We start from the raw sequence: 13,998 nt of genomic DNA, 5'->3' as shown, positions 1-13,998 counted from the left end.
GCTTACTTGGATATGAAAAGTACATGAGAATAAAAGCCATGGGAGCAGCACAGTGATTTGCCTTCTGGAAGGAGCGCAGAACACCCAAGGAACCAGAAAGTGTGTTTTGTTGATCCTTTACACCCTGCAGCCACCTCAGCTCCTCTCTCACCTTCCTTCCACAGAACCGCCAGACCTTCAACAGCCTTAGCAGCCTTAGCACAGCAGTGGAGGACAGCACCCAGCGGCTCCCCACCACCCGGCCATGGACCACAGCCCCTCACTCCCCGGAGGTGATGCCGGGCAGGACCCCCGCCTGCACCCCAGTGCCAGAGCCACACACACGGGGTGAGGAGCGTGGGGTGAGCCGGGACGACCTGTCCTGCGAGGAGTCTGATGAGGGCGGTGGGAAGGAGGAGGATGGGACCCCGTGGCAGGGCAGCGGGGCGGGCACCCAGAGCCCCTTCCAGCTGGATGGAGAAATAGACATTGAGCAGATTGAAAACAACTGAGGACGTGGGGCTCAACGTGCCACGGTCTGAGGCTCGCAGAGGGGAAGGGTCCCCTGGGGGTCAGCGCGGGTTGTGCCGCACTGCCCACATCCCCCTGCCAGCTGGAGGGGATGAAGCAGCTTTGCCAAAATTTCATCAGGTATTTAGAGCAATTTTGTGTGTGTGTGTGTGCGTGTGTGTGTGTGTAAATCTTGAAATTCTTTGTAACTACTGTAGCCAGATATCAGCTAGTTTGGGAAAACCGCCTGTCAGACCTTGGAGACCAGGGGGATGGGGATCACCAAACAACACACATCCATCAGTGAGAAAACAGCTTCTGCAAAGGTAGAACCGCGGCTGATGGATCCAGACATGGCTTCCAGTTCACACGTGTGCTTGTTTGGAAAGCAAAAGGAAAAAACAAACAAACACCCCTGGGGAGGACTGGAAAACTGGGGGAAGAAAGAGAAAGTCAGCTGAGATTTGCCAACCATGTAGTGTTGAGGCCGGACTAGTGGTTGGGGCAGCTGTGATGCCCAGAGCCCACACTGATCCTCCAGCCCCTGGCGGTGCCATCAGATGGAAACCACGATTCTTGCTGAAATGTATTGCTGGTAAGAGCTGGATGGTTTTTTTTAATACAGATTTTTAATTTTCCTTTTCCCGATGAGGATCCAGCAGCGCTCGGCCCCTCACCAACCATTGCGTGGCTGCCACGCTCTTCTTGCTCTGACTGTGAAGTGGGTCCCTGTCCGATGCCATAGGATTACTTGACAAAAGTAAGCTGTCAGAACGCTGAAAATTCAGGTAGCAGCACTGAAAGCTTTTCCTCTCGCTGTGCCTTGTTAAAGCACAGATAAAGCGGTGACCATTTTGTTTGTACGAGATACACTCCTCCATGAAATAAGCTGTCTGCCTGCTAACTGGTTTAGAAGGACACATCCTGATTAGTTTGTTTTTTTCCCCTTTTTGTTTCTTTTGTTTAAATCTCTTGGAAAGCTGTACATGCGGCTTCCAGCATCTTCTGCAGGTTCCTTGGGGTTATTTCCCAAGCTCTGCAAAAGCACAAAGGGAAAATGAAGTGATAGATCCCAATGGATCCCAGCCCCTTTAGTAGGGGTCTTGCGTACAGACACCTCACTGGGAGTCTGTAAGCCAGAAGAGGCTGAGAGCGGCCAATGCAGGTTTACTGATCCCTAGTGTTACGTTACTGCACTTTTCCTGCGGGGTTTTGGGCGTTCCCCCATCCCATCCACTCATAGCTTTATTCCTGCTCATGGCCATGGTCATCTCAGCTCCCTGCAGAGCGGCACCGGGGCCTTCTCCTGTTGGGGAATCCTCCATCTCTCTTCAAGTGTCTCTCAATGCGTTGCTGAAAACAACCCACCCTGGCTGCACTGCCCTGGTGGGAGGCCCATAGCCCGGAGCTGGGTATAACCCTATGTATTGAGGGCCTTTGGGATGTTGGCATCTGCCAGACCGTGTCCCCAGGAGCAATGCAACCCCATTTTGGCTTTGAGTCTTCCTGATGTTCCAAACCCCCATAACAGCCCCGTGCTCCCACAGAGCTCAGGGCACGCTCGCCTATGCACACGTGGGGCTGTAACCACAAGGGCTCTTTTCTCCCTCCAAGGGCTGCTACCTAGGACATGCTCACCCCATGCAGTAGGACGGTGACCGAGCGGCCGCCGGCTGTACCCGACACAGACGTAGCATACAGTTTACATACAGCACAACACGTTTTGCCTTACTAAAGACGCTTCTCCAATGAGTAATGGCCTTATACCGGGCACATTAGCTTAGATACAGACTGCAGTGACGGTTTGTAGGCCACAGTGGTGTTCTGTTGGGTGATTTTCTGTTGGTTTCGTATGATTTCATGTACTTGTTTTCAGTTCGAGAAAGCCTTACTTTAAAAAACAGAAAAAAAGAAAGAAAAAAAAAATCTCTCTCTCTGTAGAGGTAAAAACAGTTGTGGATTTATATATATATAAATATATATATAAATAATAATAAAAAAAAATATTAAATATAATATAGTACGTGCCTCAGATCCAGGGGACATCCTGTTGATTGTAGTCAGATGCGGTGCGAGTTCCATGAGAGCTGTGCAGCCCAGGGGCTCCCGGGGCTCCTCTGGTTGTTAGAGGACCTCACTGGTGCCACTGGGGACCCCTGCAGCAAAGCCCTGCCAGAAGGTGGTACTGCAGTGCAAGTGGAGGCCTTTGCTTGCAGCCCGCAGGCTCGTGGTTGTGAAGATGCCCGTGGCTTGTTGAAGGCCTGACCCAATCCGACAGCTTTGGGATGACAGCAAGCCGTGGCATCAGCAATAAGATTGCAGCAGTAAGGAAAGAAAGGGTTTGGATAGGGAAAATGCTTAGCACCGGTAAGACACGCACGTGTTTCGAACCTGTTCTAAGGAAGATTACATCTTGGGACAAAATGATGGGAAGAAGTGTTTGTAACATAGATTGTAATGTTTCACGTTATAGCGTAGCCTCCTTGGCCAATACAGTTGTGTTTTCAGTGCTTTGTTTCAAAGCTCCTGGCTGAACAGGATAACAGACTGACGTAGGATATAATAGGATTGTAGCAGTGCTTTACAGAGTTTTATGTTTTCGATGTGGAAGAAAATCAAAAGAAGAGGATGGCCAAAAAAAAAATTAAAATATATTAAAAAATCAACAAAAAAAAAACCACAACAGAAAGGAATACAACAACAACAAAAAGCCTTCTGAAGCTCTGCCCTGTCGTAGCAACATCTCTGCACACTGCACAAGCGCAGAGGTACGTCGTGCCCGGGCCATTGCAGGTGGCTTTGGGGTGGGCGAGAAGACTGCTGACCTGTCCCCTCTCCATGACTTGATTGCACTAGAGCAGCTCAGTCTCAGGAAATTGCTTGTTACTTTTACTGTGTAAATAAAGCTTCCTGGTTCCGTACCCTGTCTCGTCTCTCTGTGCTCCCATGCGCCGCTGTGGGTCGGAGCTCTCGTGGTAAGAGTAAGGGGGGCCCATATGTGGGGCTGGGGGAGAACTTTGCGCTCTGATGGTGCTGAGAGGCAATGGGGAATCACAGAGCTGAGTGCCATGCGGTGTCTTAGGTTTCTTGTTTAAGGTCAGAGGTAATGATGTCCCATCCTTCAAGTATGAAGCTGAGCAGGGCAGGGAGCCCAGGTAAAGGCACACAGGGCCTCTGTTATCTGTGGAAAGCAATTGGTGTCCTACAGCCTGTGTGTTAGTCCTTGCCTTCACTTATTTCTTAAACCAGAAAGGAGAACGGCTGCACTTCCTTAAGTGAGCAAACAGTCCAAGTTTGTCTGCCTAACCTTCATCTGACCGACAGGCTCAGCAGAACAGAACAAAAAGGAAGAATTACAGGATGAAAAAGAAATTCCCAGTGACCGGCTGCAGCGCTAAAGCTGGAGCGTGGCTTACAGCATCCTCCATGTGTGTGTGGATGCGCACGGTGCTGTAGACTTTGGCTGAACCGCTACCCTGAGGGGAAGAGATAGAAAAACAGAACGAGAGACACCACTAAGGTCATTTTCCCAGATGTAGTTTATTTTATTGCAACTGAATTCCTTGCCCACATTCCCTCTCTGTCCCCAAGGGGTGCAGCCTTTGCGACGCACCCGGTGCAGAAACAGAGCAGTGCATCGGTGCCTGGGGTCACCTTAGCTCTGTGGGCTGCTGGAAACCAAGCTGGAATTGTCATTTACCCCCATCCAGCGCTCAGACAGCAGTAGCTGGATGCAGGCAGCGTGCTGTACGTACACACACGTGCTCTTTGTGTTTAAATAACCTTTCTGTGGTCCCACAGGAGGCCAGAAGCAGGTTAAAATCCACGTGGTCTCGTTCCATTCCTCTCTAAGGCACTAAGTCTTGCCTAAAATCCAAGGGGTGCAGAGCTGCTGACCACACTTGAAAGCTTTTGATTTTAAAAGGTTGCAGACACCATCCAGAGGTGGTGACGGTGGGGAAGCCAATCCCAAATCTATAATCCTCTCTGTTTGGAGTCAGCAGCCCTGTCTGCTCACCAGGTTCCCCTGCAAAAGAAGGAGAAACCATAGGCCCCTGTTGGAGATGTCCCCTACAAACCCTTTGGGGGTGCTGATCCAATTGAACACAACAGCATGATTAGATTCACAGGACTGTGTTTATTAACGACATGGTGACACAATTATTCTGTCATTTGTCATAGTATTCCTGAATTCCTGCCCTCTGACACAGGGCAGTGCCAGAAAGCTGCTGGAAACCAGGATGGAAACACAACCACAGCCTTGCCCAGTGTGCTCTGACAGTCCCAAAGGGTTTTTGGGTTGCCCATAGACTACCCAACAATGCACGGTGGAGGCACACTGGTACCCAGCCAAACTCTACAGGGCAGGACTGCTCTCCATGCCCCTCATAGACATCCTCATCCCTAAAGGGCTGTGCTGGCACTTGGATGGCACTGAGGGGAAGGAAGCTCAAAATGCACACAGAGGGTTCAGTGTTCCCTCTCTTGAGGTTAGTCTTGGTTTAGTACCTTGGGTAGGTTTAGAAGCACAGGTGTTCTGCACTCTGGGGAGACAGGGGATGGAGCAGCTGGTGGCCATGTCATATGCAAGGCACCATCTTTATCCCTTAGCTCTCTGCAGCACCATTGCTTCTACATCTGGCTGAGGATTGTGTCCACCGCTTCGGCCAGGTTGTTCACATAGGCGTCAGGCTTCACCTGGGGGTGGTTTTCATCAGAGGGCCTGTGAAGGAGACAGAGGGGACAATGAGTGGGAGCATCCTCCTTGCTAGATCCTTCTGCTGATGGTCCTGAGCTTGGCGGGGCTCAGGACCCAGGTGGAGCCTTTGGCTGAGCATGGTTCTCAACTGACTGCAAGCCTACAAACCTACAAGGTTATGCAAACAATTCCTCTCCCCTCCCCTATATGTATGTATATATATTTCTAGAAATAGGTGAAGAAAAGAAGAATCCACCTCTGACCTAGAAACAAGGTCTGCACACAGCTTTAGTGAATGACGGGGATCTGCTGGTGTTGAGTTTTGCAAATGTGGTGGTGGTGGTTTCCATCAAGAAGAGCCAGACTTGTGGTCACCACCATCACCACCCCGGAGCAGAGCAGCTCGAAGCCGTGCTCACCAGGGATTTAACTGAAGATAGTGGCCTGCAGATGCACAGTCCCATTTCACTGATTCAGCAGCATTTCTGGCTGGGAGAGGCAGAAAGAGCCCGGGTCAGTTTCCCAAACCTCACAGCCCTGTTATGGCCCTGGGGCTGAGAAACCCAACAGCTGCTGAACAGAAAACATATGTATTTTATACGCTTAATGGCTTTCCTTTGGGAAAGAGTGAGAGCCCTCATGTCCAGCTCCTGTCACTCTTGGTTCCTGTCAAGGGCCATTTTCCCAGCAGGGAACATGCATTTCCCACTGGATGTGTGGGAGGCAATGATGATGATGATGATTATTATTATTATTATTGTTATTATTACTATTATTTCTCCAATTGCAGCAGCACGCTCCCCAGGGCTATTTCCTCTCTGCTCATTTCTCAGCTGCTCCTCACAAAGGCAGAACCCTTCTTCTGGCTTTGCAGGCATTTCTCCAGCAGAAAACACCATATCAGGAGTTTTGGTGCCCTTACATCTGCTCCAGCACTGATGGCTCTATACGAGTGCCCACCCAGGGCCTCTAGGGGTGGGTGGGAGTAGTACTTGGTAGCTTGGTGGCTTGGTAGTACTTACGTCCATCAGGGCATCCCTGGGGCATGACCAGCCTCCTCCTCCCCCAGCCCATGGGTCAGTGCTGCAGGAGCTCAGCAGCTCCCTGTGGTTCCAGGTGCCAGGTCCCCCACCCATCCTGAACAGGTTGCTTCAGGTCAGTGTTTGAGCATCAAGGGAACAGCAGAATCAGAGAATTGGCTCTGCCACATCAACTTTACACACAGACTCTTGGTGATAAGACCTCCAGCATGGCAGCAGGGCTACACACACAGCTGGCTTCCTCCTGGTGAAGCACAGTGCCAAAGCCTGGATCACAAGGCAGAGAAATTCTGCAGGGGGTCTTTCACTGTCTGGGTCAGACTTCCCCCCTGGGCAGGTCTGTTCTAAAGGCCACTTTCCATAGGGATGTTTCTGCACACAGAAGTGTAAATGGAGGTACCATATAGGACAGGGATGGCCAAGGGGGTGAAAGCAGCTCCATCGCTCGGATCGACCCAAGACATGCAGAAACTTGGCTTTGGAGAAGAGCAGCTGGGAACTGATCAACACACAATCGCTATCATGGATTCAAATCAGCTTTTGTGTAGTCCTTTAAAAATAGGGGTGGGTAGGAAAAACAACAGGCAGGGCCAGAGCGAGGCACGAAAGTTAAGTGGAAAAAGACAAATGATCTCGCATTCCAGTGTGCAAGGCTGCAGTCATTTGGCAAACCTGGCCCATAGTGCTGCACGTCCCACAATCACTGACCTTTCCAACAAGACAGCAAGGAAAGATCACCCACCAAATCACCCTGTGTTTGCACAAGGAAGCTCTTTGTGTCACAACACAGAATTCCTGCTAACTCCCCAATTAAGCAGCATACACTCCTGCTGCATAAAATTAGATCAGAAAGATTAAAACCATTCCTCCTGACAACGTATTCTTCGGGGGCTCTTAGCACGGCTGTAAAATATGTGAGATGGAGTTTAACAAGATTTTCTTTATGAGGAATGTAAACAGACACTGTTAACCTTTGCTGGTGTCTTTGGACAGATGCAATAATTTCAGTCGGTGCTCGGAGTGAAACTCTCACTTTCCCTGAATGTGCAATTTAATCAGTTCAGCCCTGAAAGTCCAAATAAATCACAGTGACTGACAGCACACCGACGTGCAGCTGATGGATGTTTGTGCAGCACATTTCCTGCTGTTAACGATGGGAGCCAAACCAGCATGAGAGGCACCTGGTTGAAAGCACCCAGGGCTGGAGCAAGTCCCAGAGCTTCAGGGGCCTGTGCCTCATCCCTCATGTCACAGCCAGATGTCCCTCAGAATAGAAAGAGGATTTTCTGGTTCAAAGGCCAGTTTTTGGAGTGCTGCTGCAATGGCTTGCATAGAATTATTGAATTACGGGGTTATTCAGGCTGGGAAAGACTTCTAGGATCGCCAAACCCAACCCCAGCCCACCCCCACTGTCCCAGCCACAAGCCATGGAGCCAAGGATGCCTTCTGCATTGCCACAGCTGCTGTGCCATTCCCCCTGCCCAATAAGCCTGCACAAGGAGCACAAGCCCACGCCAGAGACACGCAGCAACCTCTACCTCTCCTCTCTTACCTCCCAGAACCGTGCACAAAGCTAATTGTGTATAATTGCAGCTCATTGAAATTCAAGCATCCACCAACAGGTAGAAATTAACAGCCAAATTGTTTGCTAACATCTGAGGGAAGTCTGTGGGCTCGCCTCTTAATTGCTCCCATTTATGTAAAGCTGCTGCAGTTCTATCTGAGCAGAGTAAACCTGCTCAGGTACAGCACTTCTCCAGGCAGCAGGGATGCATTGTGAAGGTGTTTGTAACTTCAGTGCAATATGTTGCTAGGCTAACTGATACAGCTAGAGGAAACAGACAGGACTTCTGCAAATACAACCCCTTTGTCTGGTAGGGTAAATGGGAGCTGGGATTTATTGCTTTAACTCTGCTACCTGCATCAGAACACCAGTGCAGCTGTACCAATGGGCATCATCCAGCAGCCAGGCTTGCTAAAAAGCACACAAAGCACTGAGCTCTGTGAATCCCTCTAGAAGTATTGCACTGAACAGACCCTAAACTGAGGTCTATCCAGACTCACAATGAGATATGCAAACTGTGACCACCTGCATTAGTGCAGTAAGCCGGAGTGAGCTGACACGTGGATGCACCCAGTGCTGCAGTGCAAGCACGGCACAGATGGTTTCAATAACAGCAAGTCTCCCTCTCCTCCTCAAAAGTTAAATGCACGTTTGCTGAGGAAGTCTGAGTGCTGCCCAAAGCCTCCAGGCTAACAGGGTGTTTGCAAGCACCGTGAGACCCAGCCTGCCTGGATTAATTATTGGTGACCTGCGGGGTTCTGCCAAGTGACCTCACTCCATTCAGTAGAAAATCATTTTAAATGCCCCCAAGAAAGAATTCGGACACAAACATGTTCTTTGTGCATACCTACACACAGATAGGGACTGCATCCACACAAGGCAAAAGGCTGAGTTCTCATCACCAAGATGTGATGTGGGCACACAATAGCCCAAAGGTGCAGCCCACAGCACTGCAGCAGCTTCCCAAAGGGCTGGAGCACATCATTGGTTCTGCTTTAGGCCTTCCTTAGTGCCAAGAAGAACAGTGAGCATTGTGCAGGGTGCCCACAGCCTCTGAATCGCTGTCCAGGGCCCATTTGGGGAGCAAAGGGGACAGAAAACAATGTGATCCTATGTAGGAAGGGGTCCTGGCGTTGGGCAGGACATGTTGGGGAGTGTGGGGCTGAAGGTGTCAAACCACATCTATCTGTGTTTGTGCTTAAGAATGGATTAGGAAAAGCACGCTAAGCCAACTGTGTTAGTGTAAGGATTAAATCCCCAGCACTGCTGGCTCCCGGCCCTCTGCAGGTTTCCACCTACTTCCTTCCATCTCCCAGTCCAGCTCCTCCTTCAGATCAGACCAAACTTGCTACAGTTCTTAAATATTAAAGCAATAAACAACCACTTTTAATACAAAGGAAAACACAGGCAAGATCAGCAGCTTTGAGGCTGCTTCACCTCCTTGGTCTCAAAGCTTTAGCATTCATCCACTGAGACTATTTTCTTCCCTTTGCATCACCTTGAGGTGAGGACTAATCCTCCGGAGAACGAAAGGCCCGTCGTACGGGTTTTAGCCATGCAGGAGTTGCTTCTGTAACCTAACCTGCCTTGAAATGAAGTTTATTTACACAGCGTGCTCCATACCTTGGAGAAAAGCTGCTGCTTAGAATACTTCAAAGCATGGCTTTGTGCTGGAGGTGGAGCAGCCCAGAAGGCCACGCTCTGCATAGATTGCTGAATTCTCACAAGGCATCTGAGGGTGGAGATATTTGTCTATGAAACAGAACATAAAATGAAGTAAAACAACCCTCAATCCTTTTCAAACTGCATCCAGGACAGCACAGAGAACTCCATGGAGGGATGATCCATCCTTTGTGCTGCTTTTTCCCTGCCAGCATTAAGGAACAGCTTGAAATGTAGGCTAAGATTAGGAGGTATGTGGGCATAAACGTGAAATAAAGGTGTTTCTGAAGCAGGCCGCTCAAGCCCTCATGTAGAAAGGACTTTCTAGATCATAAAGAGAGAGACTTCATATTCATTAAGTAAAACATTAAAGGAAATGTTCGAACTTAAAGCACTATACATTAATGCTTGGCAGTGTAAGGGGTTTAATTGCCTGTTGCATTCCCACCATAAATTACAGCCTGCAGCTAATGGGAAACCTTCCCCCCAGCCCTATTGGTGCGCCTCAATCCCGTTCCATGCCTTCACTCCGGATGGAAACAGAAGGGCACCGTGGAGGAGTCCAAAGCTCACAGAAATGGGAAAGTTTGGAGACAGAAAGAAGAATTCAAGCATCACGCAGGTTTGGGATGAATAGCTGCTAACACAGGCAATGCCCTGCAGGTTTAGTTGTGTACACACCTGGCAGGTGTCACTAAGATGCTTCTTCTGCTCCTAGTAGCAGCCAATATGGGGGCCCAGAGCTACTACTGCCCCAAGGACACACTCAGCTTGGACATGGAGCTACCCTTTGTCTGTGACATCCAGCACCCGGAACAGAAATAAGCCAAAAGTTTCATACAGTTCTAGAACCAGAGGCTCATAGGATGGTTTGGGTTGGAAGGGACCTCAAAGACCATCCTGTTCCAACCCCCTACCAGCTCAGGCTGCCCCACTCAGCCTGGCCTTGGGCACCTCCAGGGATGGGGCACCCACAACTTCTCTGGGCTTCCACTCACACTTTCTAATTAATTAGTACCTTTGTGGCACGTCTCCTAGGCCAGAAGGGAGCCACAAATCACCCAGCCTGACTTCCCATCCTCTGCATGCCATGAACGTCACCTGGTAATCCCTCTGTGGAGTCCCATAACACGTGCTTGGCCAACATACCTCTTTCCACAAAGAAAGAAGCTATCAGCAAATGGAGATTGTACCGTTGCCCTTGGCAGTGCATGCTGATGCTAAACCCCTGCCAACATTTATACCTTATTTCTAAGTTCTTTCACTACCACCTCCAGCTGCTGGCTGTGGTATATCCCTTTCACCACTGGATTAAGGATCCCTCCCATTCCCTGCTTCTTTTCCCCATGACAGTCCTCAGCCACTGTAATCAAATCCCCATCTCCTTTATAACAAACTAAGCAGACTGAGCTCTTTGAGACTCTCAAAGGGAAGGCATTTCCTCCGACCTTACAATCACATCTGTGTCTCCCTTCTACATCCCCTTGTGCTTTCCAATTTCTTTTAAAGGTCACCCCTGAGAAGAGCATCACGTGCCCCCACAGCGCCAAACCTGACAGCCAAGGAGTGTGTGTTTTCCTTCCCACCCCTCAAATTCCAGCCCCGACTCCTAGCAAATTCCACCAGCCAGCTTCATTGCTCTATAAAATCAGACGTGAAATCATTTCATGGGTCATAGGAAAGGGAAAATCTCAAAGAAGAGCACTAACGTGACCCAGGCAAAGCTGCAAAAACCCAGCGGGAAGAAAAAGTGCTGATCGCCCAGGCGTACTCCTGCTGCAAAACCTAACATAATATTGATTCAGCTTCCAAGAATGAGGCTAAAATCCACGGGCTGTGCAGATCTCAAAGCCTGCACGTCTCCCAGCTGCTGCCCACGTGACCCTTCGCTGCAAAGAGTCATTTTCAGACCTTCCCTGGTGGAGTGCTGCAACTGAAGGAAAAACAAAGTAAAGGGATCTATAGTTTAAAATAACCCTCTGAAGTCACCAGGAGAATGAGCTGAGATTTCCCTGGTATTTAGGAGGCTGCTGGGTTGCTGTTGGCTCTTCTGTCGCATAAGCATTTCTTTTTGTGCACTGCACCTCACTGTAGTATTTCTCCTACCAAACCTCCCTCCTGTTCCCTTTTTCACCCTGTTTAACATCTCTAAAATGAGCTCTGGGCTGATGCGGGTGTCAGGCTTTCACAATTACCCTGTTTTCAGCATAGAGACACTATACAACATTTCTCCCTTGGTATTGCTTTGCCACAGCCCTGCACACAGAGCCACACTTTTGATATGGACTCTGCTGTGATTTGGTTAGTAGTTACATAGGCTTGATTACTCATTAATGTTGGTAAATAAAGCCAAGCAAAGGCCTCCCATTGGCAGTGCCAGGGGAACTGTGGCTCCTCTGCTGTCCTTCGCAGCATGCAGTACCAGCAAGGTGAAGGATTATTAACAGGAGCCCCAAATCTGTGACAGACTTGTGAGAATGTGCTTTGCTAAGGAAAACCCAGCAGTGGTTTGGGGTGTAGATGGAGCTCCTGGGAAACTCTGATATCATGGTGAGGGTGACTGCATCCACACAAGGAACACCATGGTGGCTTTAGGAGCCCCTTGTAGGAGGCTCCTATGTTCACATTGCTTTGTTTTTTAGCATGTACATGAAGAAAGTAATGGATTTTTAATGCACGGGGCTCCTGATGTGCTGAATTCAGTATCACCTGCACAGACACCTTTCCTCTTCGGTTGCCTACAGCCCATTGACACCTTCATGCTACCTACCCAGAGAACATTACTACTTATTACTTCCCAGGAGGAAAAAAAGACTCTTTAAGCTGATTATTGCAGAGTGCTGATGCCCAGCAGCGCTGGCAGCAACTTCATTGAATCATAAAGGTTGGAAAAGACTAAGATCACCAAGAACAGCGGGTGACCCAACACCACCATATCCACTGTCCCAATGTGGGACAATGAGGCCAGTTGCTTGAATGGGAAAAAAAGTTACCAATGGAAGAGAGGCAGAAGAGTGAGGAAACATTTGGACCTCAGTTTTCACCAGCCTAAGTCTGGGAGATGCTATTTAGGTCTAAATCCAAAGGAAGCCTGGAGCTGTAGGCAGCCTCCTCACAGCCCCCTTTCCCAAAGCACAGCTTGAAACTAAGTCACAACGACTGTTTGCAGCATTAAAGCTCAGTGGCAAGAAATGATAGCTGCTTCCCACAAATGTGGGCAAGATAAACATCTTTGTTACAAAGCATGAGCCTCTCCAGTTTTATTGACCGAGATAGAAAGCATCAGATAATGGGAACTGCTGAATCCAGCCTCTGATTAGCAATTAAACACTTAGAGAGGGGCAAGCCTCTGGGCAACAATGCCCTCCCCATTGATTCATATAAAACCTTCTCACATAAATTAGCTATCCCCATGATTTTAATGCTTCACTATGCCCTTGACAAAGGAGTCCTTACAGGGCTGTGCTCAGCAATCGGCTCCAGCTTGGCCCTTTGGAAACCTGGCTGGGATCCAGGGCTGTGGATGCTGCTGTCCCACTGGAAGTGGGATGCAAGAGCAGAAGGGGCTCCTCACTCCTCCATCCTCCTTGCGGCTGTGGGATGGGGTTGCTGTGCCTGGATGTAATGTAACACACAAAGCACAAAGTGGGGGTCCCACCGCAGCGCTGCTCAGATCCATCTCATCAGATTGATTTGCACACACAAACAGCAAACACACCCTGGTTTGCAAGAGCAAGGAGCGTGCACAGCCCGTGCATGGCCACCCTGCAGCTCCTGCTGCCTTTGAGCACCTTAGGCCAGGTTCCAGCTTGGATCGGCCAGCACCGACTTCTGATCTATTTTGAGATTTAGGATGATGGAAGCGAGATGGGGGCATTTTCTAAAAAAGCAAAGGGCTATTCACGTCAGCAGCCCATCTCCCTAATTAAAAGCTGAAAGAATCCCAGCTCAGCCTGAGGAACGATCAATCCTGCCAGACACCATGTACCCAGGAGACGTTTGCAGAACACAACTGACGCTGCTGAGGGCTTTGTTTCCCCGACCCTCCTTCCAACCAGCGTAAAAGCTGCGACTGGAAAGTCCTGGTCCTTGGAGGGAGCGCTGGTTTTTATCAGATGGTAATGATGAGTACATCATGAAATCATTTAATAGTTCTCATTAGATGCATTGCTGGAGAGCAGGCTTGATTTACGGACGGTGTGCCAGGGGTATAAATAAGCTGCGCTCTGCTTGTAACACAGCTGGTCAAGAAAATTAATGTTTTGTTTTCCATAACCTTTGTGCTCTCCCTTCCTCTGCTACTATGGCAAAGCTCGAGGCGTGTAACTCGATCGTTCTCTGAAAGACAACACAGGTCCCCAGGCCTCAGCCCAGCAGAGGAAAGGCTCCCACATGGAGCTGCATTCCAGCCCATAACACGTGGACACTTCCTCGCTGCAAAACAAAACCCCAAACTACTTCCAGGCTGTCCTGCCTCTCCTGAACTTGTGCTGGGTGCGCTCCCAACAAGCCCCGCTCCTATAGATACCGATACACTCAGCACT

General features: G+C 49.4%; 2 protein-coding genes across 7 annotated transcripts in view; one reads left to right on the top strand and one right to left on the bottom strand.

The window, feature by feature from the left end:
* Positions 1-3,410, top strand: part of FAM53B (family with sequence similarity 53 member B) — a 36,227-nt gene extending 32,817 nt beyond the window's left edge. For all 5 annotated transcript variants that reach the window (XM_015867521.1, XM_015867520.1, XM_015867525.2 and 2 more), the window contains one exon: positions 165-3,410. In XM_015867521.1, coding sequence (XP_015723007.1) covers positions 165-491 — 327 coding nt within the window. In that variant the 3' untranslated portion in view covers positions 492-3,410. The remainder of the gene's footprint in view (positions 1-164) is intronic.
* Positions 3,411-4,607: 1,197 nt separating this feature from the next.
* LHPP (phospholysine phosphohistidine inorganic pyrophosphate phosphatase) overlaps positions 4,608-13,998 on the bottom strand; it is a 55,714-nt gene continuing 46,323 nt past the window's right edge. For both annotated transcript variants that reach the window (XM_015867527.2, XM_015867526.1), the window contains exon 7: positions 4,608-5,212. In XM_015867527.2, the coding sequence (XP_015723013.1) occupies positions 5,184-5,212 (29 nt within the window). In that variant the 3' untranslated portion in view covers positions 4,608-5,183. The remainder of the gene's footprint in view (positions 5,213-13,998) is intronic.

This window comes from Coturnix japonica, chromosome 6, assembly GCF_001577835.2.
Source record: "Coturnix japonica isolate 7356 chromosome 6, Coturnix japonica 2.1, whole genome shotgun sequence".
Lineage (NCBI taxonomy): Eukaryota > Metazoa > Chordata > Aves > Galliformes > Phasianidae > Coturnix > Coturnix japonica.
The sequence above is the reverse complement of the archived record's forward strand: the minus strand, read 5'-3'. Positions and strand labels throughout refer to the sequence as shown.